The sequence below is a fragment of the Saccoglossus kowalevskii genome, chromosome 2, assembly GCF_978046115.1.
Source record: "Saccoglossus kowalevskii chromosome 2, keSacKowa6.1, whole genome shotgun sequence".
In the NCBI taxonomy this organism is placed as follows: Eukaryota; Metazoa; Hemichordata; class Enteropneusta; family Harrimaniidae; genus Saccoglossus; species Saccoglossus kowalevskii.
In genome coordinates this window covers 33246131-33260241 of record NC_140642.1, presented here as the reverse complement: position 1 = coordinate 33260241, position 14111 = coordinate 33246131, and the positions used below count along the sequence as shown (strand labels likewise).

General features: G+C 36.5%; 1 protein-coding gene across 3 annotated transcripts; it reads left to right on the top strand.

The window, feature by feature from the left end:
- The first annotated feature begins 2675 nt into the window (after positions 1-2675).
- LOC102810289 (uncharacterized) lies at positions 2676-6860 on the top strand. 3 transcript variants are annotated; one of them, XM_078013833.2, is made up of 6 exons: positions 2676-3061; positions 3298-3457; positions 4375-4404; positions 4574-4609; positions 5028-5103; positions 5395-6860. In XM_078013833.2, exons 1-6 carry the CDS (start codon positions 3044-3046, stop codon positions 5684-5686), a joined length of 612 nt encoding a protein of 203 aa, XP_077869959.1. In that variant the 5' UTR covers positions 2676-3043; the 3' UTR covers positions 5687-6860. The 3 variants fall into 3 exon arrangements, with proteins under 3 accessions (XP_077869959.1, XP_006823340.1, XP_077869960.1); XM_006823277.3 differs by having other exon boundaries at positions 4562-4609; XM_078013834.2 differs by lacking the exon at positions 4574-4609.
- The last annotated feature ends 7251 nt before the right edge of the window (positions 6861-14111 follow it).

Genomic DNA, 14111 nt, shown 5'->3' with positions numbered 1-14111 from the left:
TAGCACGATAATCAATGATTGTAGAAGTGTAAACAATAGAATTAGCAGACAACCAATGCGAAGTGGAATTAAATTATTGGATCATGTCATTGACAGAAAAAAAGGAATACTAGTATTTGGTTATCACTAAGTTGAAGTTACAATATCATGATGCAGAAATAGACGAAAGTACATGTGAAAGTAGGATTAGAAAATTCGAATTTCCTAATTTTCAACGTCAAGACTTCAACAGATGCATTACCTTGAACACAATCAAAATAGGAAACATTGCCAATTGCTATCACCTGTGTGCCCGAAGTGTACAATTTAGCCTAAAAAACATATTTGGCATTAAAACCATTAACTAGTTATTTGTAGGTAATATAGCCGTGGCAAATTGTTACAATAATAATATTGCCCGTCTTTCAAAAAATATTATAACAATTACGCGAAAACACGAGGCATGAGAATATTAATCTCAATCGTTATTAAATCCAATATTATAGGGACAGTACACTTAGGGTTAAAATTGTTCAGAGGTATTTCAACCTATTAATAAATAGAGAGCATTAAAGTGCCTGTGAAATGGCTGCTATTTTCACGCCTAAAATTATCAATTGATACATAAATATTATTAATTTTTATGTTTCTAAGCATGAATTATTTTTTTTAAGTGAAAAAATGTGTTTTAAACTTAGTCTATGGCAACTTTATTTTTGTGTATTTTAAAACGAGGCTCCTCATTAGCTTCTCATTTGCATACAGAAATTCCCCTTGTGACGTCAGAAGGGGAAGTCGCATGGCAGCTTGCATTGCCGATACGTGTAAATAAGGCAAATTTCTTGTGCTGTTTTCTCATCTTTGTCTGAATTGTCACTTATGTACTTGTTTGTCGAGGAAGAATGGACCATAATGAACACATATTATCAATTTTTGTTGCATGGGGTTGAGTTAGATGCGAAATATGTCCGTTCTGGTGTAGCTGGTCACCGTGATCGTCACCGACACCGGCGCACGTTTGTACACTGTTGCTGGACAAACTAGATTTTGACGTTATTTAGCAGATTACTAGGCACGTCACTATACTGTTTTATTTCATCGATCGTCTGAGTAAAACTTTCAAAATTAAAATAAAAGAGAACATATTTTAACATTCTAAACATTAGACTATAGTGATCACTATAAAATAATTAAAAAAACGACAAATCACAGTTACTAAATAAATGACAGCCGCGTGGAAATAAATTGACATTTTGTTGAAATAGGTGAACGCGTCGGGTCACGGCGAGGGCAAGTGCGTTAAAAGCGGCGTTTAATTGGATAACAAAAATAATCGAGATCGACACACATACAGATAAATTCAGAGTGGATTCAAGTTAGCTTGATCCATGGCGTGATTGTCATAATTATAACATCGTATTAAAACTTTATTTGGGGGAAACACATTGACCAAGCCCGGATTCTTATTTCATAAATTATTACGCAGATCAAGCTGCAAGCTTGGAGGTAAAAAAGAACAGAGGTGTGAATTCGACATTCAACACCAATCACCAAACAATTCAGAAACTTTTAGCCTTCGAAAATGAAAACAGTTAGCAGTGTGTAAAGGCTGTGTAATTTCCTGTTTGTCCGACGCTTCGTTTTCGTGTCACTGTCAAAATTATTGCTACCTTTTACTTAACAGGGACTAAATGGTCTCTATAAAACGATAATCAGGATCGCAAAAAAAAAAGTCAACTGATTTGAAACACTTGCCGGACGTCTCTCTCTCTTCTGAAATCCGCCTCGGTGATCATGGGCTGGTCCGGAATCTATTTCTTTTAAAAGTGTTGCGTCAGGTTTACGTTTCTCTTTAAACCTAGTCGTTTTTTTATGGACGAGGACAGTTGAATGAATCTAAGGTTAAGTGATGTTGCACCTTTGGATCGATTAGAAACGTGTGAATACATACACTATGGCTATACGTTTCACTGCAACTGCCCACAACACAACATCTAAAAACTCTCTCTCTCAAAAAAAATAAAATAGACCAAAAAAAAACAAAACAAAAAACGCCGACCGAAAAATGTATATCGTTTAAAAGTATACTGAACGACTAGTGTTATTACGGCTCAGGGGTATGACTTCCTCTCACATTTTGTCATTTGGTGGCGCACTTTCGGCGAGAGTCGGAAATCCGGAAACAGTCGACCGTTTCACGATAGGTGGGCGTGGCTACAACACGAGAAATATCCTAAATTTACTTGGGTACGAGTAATCATTTTCAGCAAAAAAATCAATAACTACCCTTTTCAGTGGGACACAGATCTAAAATGGGGAATGTGAGGGTGGGCATTGCACATGCACTTTAATTAAATACTTCCACTAACTTTTGTTTACTAGATTCACACATTTCACAAAAATGTATCATTAACAATTATATATGGCATCATAGTTACTCTATTTACTAGAGATCATTAATGATAATACAGTGAAAGACAGAAAACTGTCCCTTAGCTTATAAATATATATATTTCAATTTGTAAATACGGATAATCAGCTTTCATTCAAATTAAAGCAGGAGAGTTGTCACCTGCGCACGCACGGGAATTGAGTCCCAAGCGATGATAACAACACACGCTAAGGCTTATGGGTAGACGCTTGTTTGTAAGCAATGACACGCTATGGCCACCTGACGCATGCGCAGGTGACGACTCCCCGCTTTAAAATGTGAACCACAGTCCCTCAACACTGTGTATGAACCAAGAGAATGCTCCACTTTCATGGCAATCCACCTGTCATATAATCAAGATTAATTTCGAACTAAACAATTTGAATTCTTTTTTGATCTATTGACGCGTATGTTTTGATTTATTGGGGGGAGGGGCATACGAATCGTGTCTAGCGACACAGTGTACGCTTAGGAGAAATGTCAGTTCTCCAATCAACACTCGGCAACCTTACGGTAATGCTCGAATAGACGTACACAATGGACCTACAACCTTAAATGACATTTTGAGGAAGTAAAATCTCCGGCATTGAGGAACACGATTATGCCATAGTGCCAGTTGTTGTCATTTCGTTCATGAGCGCTGAGACACAGGTTTGTAGTTGAATATATTTTTAAAATACCATGGTTATCACGATGTGTCGTGTTCTATGTTGGTCCAATACGACGTAAACCCTGTAATTTAAAAACCAAATTCGAACGCGCGCTGCGTGTTGACCACCGCCCTTTTTTCCACCTATAAACCACGTTCTCAGTCATTTAGACATCGTTACTGATTCAAAGACACACTTACCATAATATTCGGTTATTTGTGTACACTTTTTTTGCAGATCCAACACTTGGCAAATATGTCAACGTTCGGTCATACTCATTTCTGCTACTCGGGTAGAACAAGTATGGATACACACAATATTGCTGGAAACTGTCCCTGCCCGCCACCTTACAAGTCATTGCTTTCACCGCCACCGCTTTTCAACTGTCGCAACACGGGTTAGTAAACTGCGATTTTACATATAGATACAAAATAGACGATAATATTTGGTGTTTTAAATTGTATATTGATGAAAAATATTCTTATTATTTATCATGAACAAATTAAAAGCTTTTGCTCTAGTGTGACACAATGAAATATACATTCGATGGCGCATTTATTAAACTATTCTGTTCGTGTTAGTGGTTAATACAATTATAGTGCGTATTAATACCGTGTATGCCAGTGCCCTCTACTGTCACTTATATCTGTCTTTTGGTGTGTATGAATGGATGAATAAATTAATGGTGATCACCCAACTAATATGGTAACTCCCACAACTACTTCCGTGTTGCTAATTGAATTGTAACAGAATGTAAATTAGTGACACAAAGGTGCTTCACTGCAATAATACAGTTTTTCTCTTTAATCAGTTTGCCCCACACCCTCAGAACCAACAGACGACGAGTTTTTTCATTATTATTTGCTTTATTCTGTACGTATTTGTCCCATTGAATCATAGACAGTATAGTAGGACTACTATACTGTCTATGATTGAATTGAATACACAGGAAACTGACGCACAATGTCTCATTTGTATATCCGGGCGTGTTTTAAATGAGTAAGAGATACCAGGAAATATACGGTCATTGTATTTCAAACAAGCAATGTATTCAACATTGTGTATGTCGCCATCTCAATTTTTTTTTTTTTTTCAAATGATATTTAAATTGTGAAAAAGCACATATGATGATGTTAAATACAACTTTAAATTGCTGTTTGTGTTCAGTTCGTACAATAATAATCACGGCGTATATTACTGCCTTCACTGCAACTTCCGTGTTGCTAATTAAATTGGTGCAGTATTTAAGATTGTGTGACAAACGTGCATCAGCTCAATAATTGGATTAATAGTTTTTCTCCGTTTTTCCACCAGAACTCCCTACACCAACAGAGCCAACAGACGGTGAGTTTTTTTGCTTTACTGTACGAACAGCGATTACACCCAACTAATATATTAACTCTCACAACTACTTCCGTGTTGCTAATTAAATTTTCGTAGTATTTAACTTTGCGCGACAATCGTGCATCAACTCAATAATTGGATTAATAGTTTTTCTCAGTTTTTCCACCAGAATTCCCTATCCCTACACCAACAGAGCCAACAGACGGTGAGTTTTTTTGCTTTACTGTACGAACAGCGAATACACCCAACTAATATATTAACTCTCACAACTACTTCCGTGTTGCTAATTAAATTGTCGTAGTATTTAACATTGCGTGACAAATGTGCATCAGCTCAATAATTGGATTAAAACAGCTTTTCTCACTTTTTCCACCAGAACTCCCTACACCAGCAGAACAAACAGACAGTTTTGTTTGCTTTATTGCGCGGGCAGCGATTAAAATACATTTTTTTTATTTGTCCCATTGAATTGAATACACATGAAACTGACACATGATGCCCATTTGCATATCCGGACGTGTTTTAAACGAGTCACATTTTTATTAAATACAACTTTAAATTTAAGCTATCCTGTTGCATTACATCATATAATAACAAAAAATATTTAATTTATAATTTATTAGAGTGCGTGCTCATAATAGTTATCATTATCGCCATCGTTGTCGTTGCACTGGTGGTGACCGGAGTCCTGTTATACAGGTACGTGAAAAAATAGAACAAGAATTATGTAAAATTATTTTTAGTCAATATTTTATCTACCAAAAGGCAGTATTTGCCCAGTTTGTAAATTTATCATAAACAACTGAAACACTTTAAAGGGCGGAGGTCGTCACGCCTCGTCCTGTTCGACATGGGACTCATACCGACGTCCACAACTCGTGTAAAATACATTGTCATTTACATGAAATTCGAACACGCGCTGCCGGACGACTACCGCCCTTTAAGTACCATTTTCAATGTTTAACACACAATCCCGTGACTTTCATACAGGAGATACATTCGAAGAAGATCAAAGAAAGAAACTGAGAAACAAGTCAGTGACGACATCAAATCTTCTCAGTGCCATGATGTTCAAGATGAAGGCTTCATTCAATTGGAAATCCAAGATAATGATGTAAAGCACGCCATCATAAATACAGATACACCAAATAAAAATGATATAAAATTTGGCATCATAAATAATGAAACGTCAAATGGAAACTGTGTGAAGTATACGGTCGCAGACGGAAACATACCCAATGAATATGTAAATGTCGAACCCCTGAAAGAACAAACCAAATGAAACGACACATATACTAATATATTATAATACTCTTATTCCTTCCCCTGCTAATGTTTTAAAGTTGCACTGCGAGTGATATTTGTATGTATTGAAAAGCGACACATGTGTTGGTATCAACTTGAATACTCGCGAAGTGCGAGAATTGATCATCGGCATGGATTGACACAATAACTTCATGTCACGTACTCGCCCACAAGCACCAATGCCCGCAAATGTACGATCTTATAGTGAAACTAGTTCACTGGAAACTAAATACAGCTTTTTTATTCAGATTTTTTGCTTTACTGTAGTTCATAATGTCATGTCATTTAAGTTACATAATTAACACAGTCGTCGATGTGGTAATGACGTAGTATTATCTGGGTTTATCAGATTTGTTTTATTCATATATCAACGTTTTCAGTAAATTTGCGAGAGTTGTTAAATATTTACAATAATTGGTTTCAATATTTTCCAAAACAATTATGGTTTATTACCATCGTCATTTTAATGGAATGATAATTTTATTATCAATCGAATAATTACACTAATCAACAGATCAATACAACATAAGGTATGGGAAAATAATGTATCATCCCTTTAAAATTGTCACTCTTCGATTCAGCCATTTTTATACAATAATACAGTACAATAATATACCTGCGCCTTACTTTACATCATATAAGGTGAACCAGATTTTCTCGTCCAATTTTGTCTGCATTTTTGTTTTATGCTCTTCAATATTTCTGGAAATGAAGCGTAACTTTGGGGCCAACAGAAAAAATTAGAGTCAATTTTCAGTTTTTACTTAAAAGATTTGGCTATTTTTGCCCCAATCATCTGAAGGAAATTGCAGACTATAAACGGGACTATTATTTGAATTTGTGATAAAAAGAGGGAACTAGTAGTGAAAAGGTTATCCAGTCACAGATATGATTGTTTTAAAATCCTTACCAAATAGATTTTTATATGTGTATATATCTTTGTTATTGTTGGCTTGTGTTCTTGGACTTCGTGAATTGAAACCAAATTTCATTTTAGTAAGCGTAATATCTAATAATATATAATCTTATCAATTCAGTAATAACGTAAGCAATAACCTGATAACTACACTGACGAACCTTACCAATATATTGTATTTTTTCAATGACGAAAAGTTTAAAATAAAAATAACTAATATTTTTGAAAATATCAATATATTTCTTGTTTTGTACGAAAACCGTATTATTTGTTTACGTCAAACATAAATTCGTTGAATTTCGTAAAATAAAATGTGATAGAAATGCTACTGTTGGATGTTTTTTACTACTATGTTATTTATTGTCCTCAAGTCGTCAATGTCAATGCAAAATATTTGAAATAGAACTGCCAGTTATCAATTGTTTTATCATAACATTGTACTTTTTATACTTAATTAGATCGGGGGATCCACTACCATTGGATTGACCCCACTGTACCGTTCAAGTTAAAGTAGAAAGTCAGGAACCTTGAAATTAGTACTACGCCAAAATCAATTTACGCTTTTTTAAATAGTGTATGCACTGCTTACTTATATTGAAATTATCGGCTAAAACTATTAGGATAAGGTACATAGCCAACCAAAAACCATAGATTCAAGTGAATGGGAGAAGGGCCAGTTGTTTAGAAACAGAACCAGACAGAGACAGGAGGCAATGACTGGATTGTTTGGTCGGATCTGAATATAATTTCCCATAGACAAAACCAAAACTGGATTCGTGAGTGAGATGATGTTGTATCCTTTTGTGTATAACAATCCACATAGTTTAGCATTTCTTTCATTTAACACCAAAATCATAATAAAGCTAGTAGGAAATATTATTCAAACAATCTTCTATAATACCCTGGGTGACAGTGAAGAGCTGCTTCATATGGCAACTGGTAAATCATCAAATAAGGTCATTTCATTTTAAACTACCAAACCTTACTGTTAAACTAATGCCTTGATCGAATGTTCATTGTTTTATAGTGTTTATAAATATGCAATGTATCAGTTATATATGAGGACGTGAGACTATTGGAAATACAAGTGTAACAATTTTGAATGAAACACGATAAGCATTAGGAACTCGTAGGTGTTGACATGTCAGGATGAACTCAGATGATGAGTGAAATAAAAAGTGATCCAAGAGATTTGGAGACAGTGAATAATAATGCTCAATGGTTATGCTCATAAAGAAAAACTACAGGCAGCAAGACTAACATAAAAATACAAAAAAGAAGCGCCAAGCAGTACATATAAAATGTCACACTAAAGAAAATATGCTATACATATCAATCATCAAATGATAGAACTAATAATTAATAATTCACATTTTTTTGAAAGTATAGTGAATGACGTGATGACATCGACATGACCTTAAACATGAGACTGGAAAAGCGTAACCCGTCAATAATTGTGAGTATTACCAGCACAAATACTATATAACCCCCATGGTCTGAAATAATTAACCAGACTAGAATAGTTCTATAAGTGCGTTGACACCCACTACAATACCCTAATTGATGGCACTTCCCATTTCACAATCTAACTATCTTGAGCTATAATGTCAAGTAACGCAATGCTACCGCTTGATCTTAAAATTTCAACACTCCCCAGCACAATCAAAGCATACATACCAATGGTGACATAGGCCGGCTATCTCCAAACCATGTATATCAATGCAATTCAGCACCATGTTCACGACGAGTCATTGGTAAACCATCAGTTGGCGTTATGCACTCTGGAATTAGTTCTAATTTAAAACATGTCTTAGTTGTTAACTTGTAAGATTATGTGGACAAGATAGTTAAAGGAAGATGAGAAATTTACCATTCACCCCAATGCAAACACACCTCTGGTCACCTCTCTATCGGGCGGGCATTATTCTTCCCAGGTATCATTACCAATTCTTACTTTTCTAAGGTAGCCAATGTCGCATTGTCTGCTTTGGAGAAGGGGAACTGTGTCTATGTGCCTCACTAGTTTATTATCTTGCTCATCATTCACATCTGGTTGTCTCTATTTCAGGTATCCCAGCAACACTGATTGATTTTCATTGTTTAGTGGATTAGTCCCAGTATCTATGTCACGGTGCTCTTTCATGATGCATCTTCCTGAAATACTTCCCGTACTTGTAATTAACATCTAAAACAATCCCCATACACTGTCCCGTCGACTTGCTTACACGTGAGCTTTCCATTTAATGTAAAAAAATGTAGAACGTAGAATTAAGAGTAAGGGGGGGGGTTAAGGGTCGCTGAGAATTGGCAGGAAGTTTGGTAGAATTGAACCGGAGGATAATGGGGGTGATTGAAAAGAGTGGTGAAACATTGTTTTTTTGTTATTAGGTGTAAAATGTCGAATTAATGGGTAGGAAATATCAGAGACTGGCGTGAGGAAGGATAGAAGAGGTGGGTGAGGGGTGTGAGACAGCGGTGTTGTTGTAGTTGGTAGTAACAACAAGGGAAGAGCGGGGGAGCCAGTGTGCATAAGGCGATTTTTTTTATATTTATTATTTTTTGAGGCTGTGACAAGTTTAGGGGGCCGGGGGCGCATGAGAGGACTGGCGGGGGTTTGGCTTGGTTAATTTTATTGATATTGCAATATCGAAAATTTTTTTTGGAAGGTCTACACAGTGTGATTAGAGTATGTGTAGGTGTTGTGGTCGGGAGACGTAGAGGGCGTATATGGGGGCAGGTCGTGAGACGGGACTGTGAGACGGGGACGGAGTAAATTCCTAACAGTTTACCCGAACGCACGGCACAGTTGGAGGCGTGACCTGTTCAGCATTTTGTCAACAACCAATCACAAGACTGGTTACGAACCACATCGAGGTCACGACTTGGTTAGCCCTGCTCAACTGGTTCGTTGGCAAAATGCTGAATAGGCCACGCCTCCAACTGTGCCGCTCAACTGGTTCGTTGGCAAAATGCTGAATAGGCCACGCCTCCAACTGTTCCGTGCGTTCGGGCAAACCGTTAGGAATTCCTAAATGGAGTCAATTTGTGTAGTTTTCTTGATTTATTCTGCAGATATCGGTAAAATGTAGGTAAGGCTTTGGCGAAATTAGATTGTAGATTGGTTGGGTCATCTATTTTATAATTAAAAAAGTAAGTGTTTTGTACCCGTGACAAAGTGGGTAAAATGTGCATTGCATGAGAATAATGATATATGTTTATTATGGGTATATATGTATACACGAAAAGCTAGGGCGCCAGCAGCAGTACTAGTTTGACTGTTATTGAAATCGACAATTATGACTAGGAGTTGTGGTTCTGGTTAAACAATATAGATTGACGACACGTTGAAAGTTGGTGTTAGATAATGTCAAAGAATTGTGTTAACTGATGATTATTGGTCTGGTAGAACATGAAACCATGGATAGATGGTTGAATGCTGAAAGCATCAAGAAATTAAAGTGTCTGACGTGGAGACAACTTGAGAAGTTTGCTGCATGTTACTTGGTAACAGTGCAAGCATCGTCGAGCTTAATGTACACAGATAACCAGAATGTGGCTAGAATAAGGCAGGATGGCAGTAAGGTACCTGAGCTACATTGAGTATTGCAAGTTGCTTATGAACGTCCGGGGTCGCCTCTAGTCCAACAGTGAGTACCGGGAGTGAAGAATGAGAAAACAAATATACTCAGCTAAACTAACTATAGTGATGAATTGAGCTTCAATGTAATATAACTAATATACTGGATTCCAAGTTTAATCCTTATTTATGAGCAATTAAATCGAGTTACAGAAGGTAGCGTTGGGTATATTGCTGGTGCTTGTGAATATCTGTGGTAGTCCCAGAGTGGGTGCCAAGAAAACAGAATAAGAAAGAGGACATGTACTAAAATTGTTTATAATGATGGATGGAACATCAATGGTAGTATAATTAATGTAATGGATAACATGTGTGGTCCCTATTCGATTGATAGATTTGATCCTAACATGTAGGTCTCGCATTCTGTAACATTCGGGTCAATGTCGAAAATTGTCTTCGGATTAAGATGGCTGTGTGCCAAGCTCTTCAATCCGGGGTGTTTTTTCTCAAGATTCTGATTGAAAACGGATTTGAACATATCATCTATCTTCTATGATCATCTGGGAATGATATTTATCATATCAGTCTCTTCAAAGAGTGCATATTTTGCCGTATTGTCACGGTAGTGGGAAAACCACTGTGGTTCAATTTTGATTCACATCTTTCACTGCACAGTTGCTAGTTCTTTTTCCATTCGTAGTTATGCAATCCAGTACATTTGCTATACGCAGGGTGAGATTGAAACAACAAAACGGCTCTGTACTTTCCCGCCAATAGGCCCACAAAAAACCGAGGCGGGGGCAATAGTGCTATAGTGGTGTGTCATACTAGAACCCACACAGATGAACTATTGATTGTTTATTCACAAATTCAATAACACTAATATTCAAGAACAACTAAACATCACATGCATCTCCTAACAAATAAACATCTAGACATCGTTTTTTTACAGCCATATTACAATCATTTCTATGCTTGTATTTTAAGACAAAAACATCTATACTACTGTTATTTGAAACTGACTTTTCCAAGAATACGCTGAACAAACATTCTGAATGTTGGTTATTAAAGGTTGAAACAATTAGTTCTATGGCCCGATGGCCGTAGACCAGACGGCCGTTGTGGACTTTTCAAGAATGGACAGATGATCAGTCCGAGCCTGGCTATACGTTTTTTCCAAAATTTGACGTGACACATTGATTGGTCACATTTTTAATGAGTAAATTATGTATTTACGTCATTCAAATGCCCTTATTTGCATAGATTTCTGGGAGTAATATCAGGGGTAAAATCTTCTACTCTCGGGTTCTCCACACTTGTCAGGGGGGATCTCGTCTCGTCTCTATATCTCGTCCCCTTGAGGTGCGGGATCGGGAAAGTCACTTATACTTTACAGTCAAATAAGACACACACAACGAAATACGTTTCAACTCTCGTCTTAGTCGGTCAATCGAGCACTCTATAAGACACAGCGCCCTGGGGAAAAAATCCCCAAGACTATCGCAAGGCTGAACCAAGACTCTTAGACTGCGTCAAGGCTCGCCCCAAGACTCTCCAGGACTGCCCTCGACTGCGTCTATCGTGCTGTGCTCCCCAAGACCAACTCAAAACTTTCTTTATTCATTTTCAAAACTCTAACCAATTACAAAACAGTAAAAAGACTCGAGGGCGTAACCTTCAATCATAAAGCCAATCACACTAAGTACTGAATACGTCATATCTTTTGATTAATCGTTCACTACATTAATAACTATGAATATAAACTGTCAGAATGAATAGTCTGAATAGCGGCGGTTATCTGGTAATTAGTTCCAAATCACTGAGCCAAGTTCCGTCCAAAACTTCAAATAGGTCTAAACGATGACAGACATAACGCAGCAATTCGCTCGTAATCAACTAATTAAGTCGGTCAACAGATACGCGAAAATAAATTCATGACAGTAAACAGAATTTCAATCAGCGCCATAATCAATCGAGTCTCAAAAATCCTGTTTTCAGAAAGTCAAACCCGTTCTATATTTCGCTTGACTATACAACACAATGAGCGGAAAGTTGAAAATTGGCAGGGTAGAAAGTTCGTTTTTATTTTGAATGTCGAGAATTCAAGAAATCTATGCTTGGTGAAAGTTTGTGACCGGGCTGGCACCTCGTTTAACTCTTTGAGTCGGAATAACTACATCATTTTATCAAAACTGTCAGGTTATCCCTTGCAAAATCGGCAAAGCCGTGTCGACTAGTTTTGTTTTTCTGTCCACAGTAACAGACAAAGCGGAAAGTGGTTTGATACGTATGATTATGTGACATCAAGAAATACATCAACAACAAACGCCTACATGATTCTGTGACTTTGGAATCAAACGTCAGTTGACAAATATGAGCATGTAATTTATTAATTATTCAAGTGACCATATCTTACATGATCGGTTGTTTTTCAAAGGCGAGATATGCAAATTTATAGTGGCCGGAACAAAAGTCGTTTGTACTGGAGTATATGTTCAGCAGCGAGAAACATATTGAGGAAGCTTGGTTGATTAATTGATCACAAACTCGGATTAACTTATAGAATCAGTACATACATTGAGCACCACTTTTAAGACGCCTATAGATGTATCGCTGCATATCTGCAATTTCTACTAATGTCTCCAAAGATGTTGCCACTATTCCAGACTTTCAACAGAATTCGTTTAACAATGTGCAGACTGCCATAAAAAATCGAATTCATGCACCTCTCAAAAAGCATATCATCACCATTAGCCGAAACACTAAGTGGTATACAGCTGAATTGGTTCGAGCTGAAACAAACCCAACAATAACGTAAATCAGCAGAACGAGCATGGCGGAGCACTAAATTGGAAATTAATTTTCAAATCTACAAAAGAAACCGTTATGTCAACACATTAATCTGTCAGAACAAGCGCAGAAGACAATTCAATACACGTTATTCAGCAAACAAAACATTCATCACTACAGAAACAATTCATTGAGGCACTTCTGTCTTTCATTATCATGACTCTTAATGTCTGTCTACAAACTGGAGAAGTACCTAATACTTACACTTGAGTACTCGTTGGCATTGACTAAAATAATAAAATTCCTTGGAATTCTAATAAATAAACTGTCACACTAACAAGGTGACAATCAAACAATTTAAGAACATGCAAACTGCGAAAATTTGGAATTTACTCATTTATATAAAAGTACTTTATCAGAAATTATCCTTTCAACGTTTTAAAGTTTGCAGATTATATAAATTGTTAAGAAAAATATAATTATCATTATAAGATGTTAAACAATATTTTGCAAAAGTTTGCCATTTCTACTGAAAGGTTGATCAATTCTGGCTAACGCTATTCCAAATAATGGATGCATATTCAGTTTTAGAACTGGATAAAAGTTAATAATTTAACGACTTTCTCATTCTCAACGGTGTATCTCATGTTAAATACCAAGACTGTCCAGAGAATACCTCTCACAGGATCACAAAAATTCAATCTTTATATCATCAGAGAACAACATTATTGAAAAGTAGAAATACAAGTGAATCAAGGTGCGAGCTTTGAGTACGCCAGAATGTACAGTCAGAAAATACAGAGCTAAAATGTGTTGAAAAAGTATAGCCTTCTCATAGATAGAACTAACCTCAGTGTTGTTAAAACTGGTCATCGCCAAGGGATACCATGGAATACAAACACGAGATTGAAATGATGTCCAACAGCGATTGAGGGTATGTTGGCAGATAGAGAGTTAATATAGACGCGTTCACAGTAAGTTTTCAAGTCAACGTGGCTTCTTGATATTATAAATAGCTTTCAGTAATCCATCGACTTGTTTATTAAATCAGTTACGACGAAATACAGTACAGTCAATAAGTGCGTGTAACCAAGTTTCAGTAAGCATAATAAAAATAAA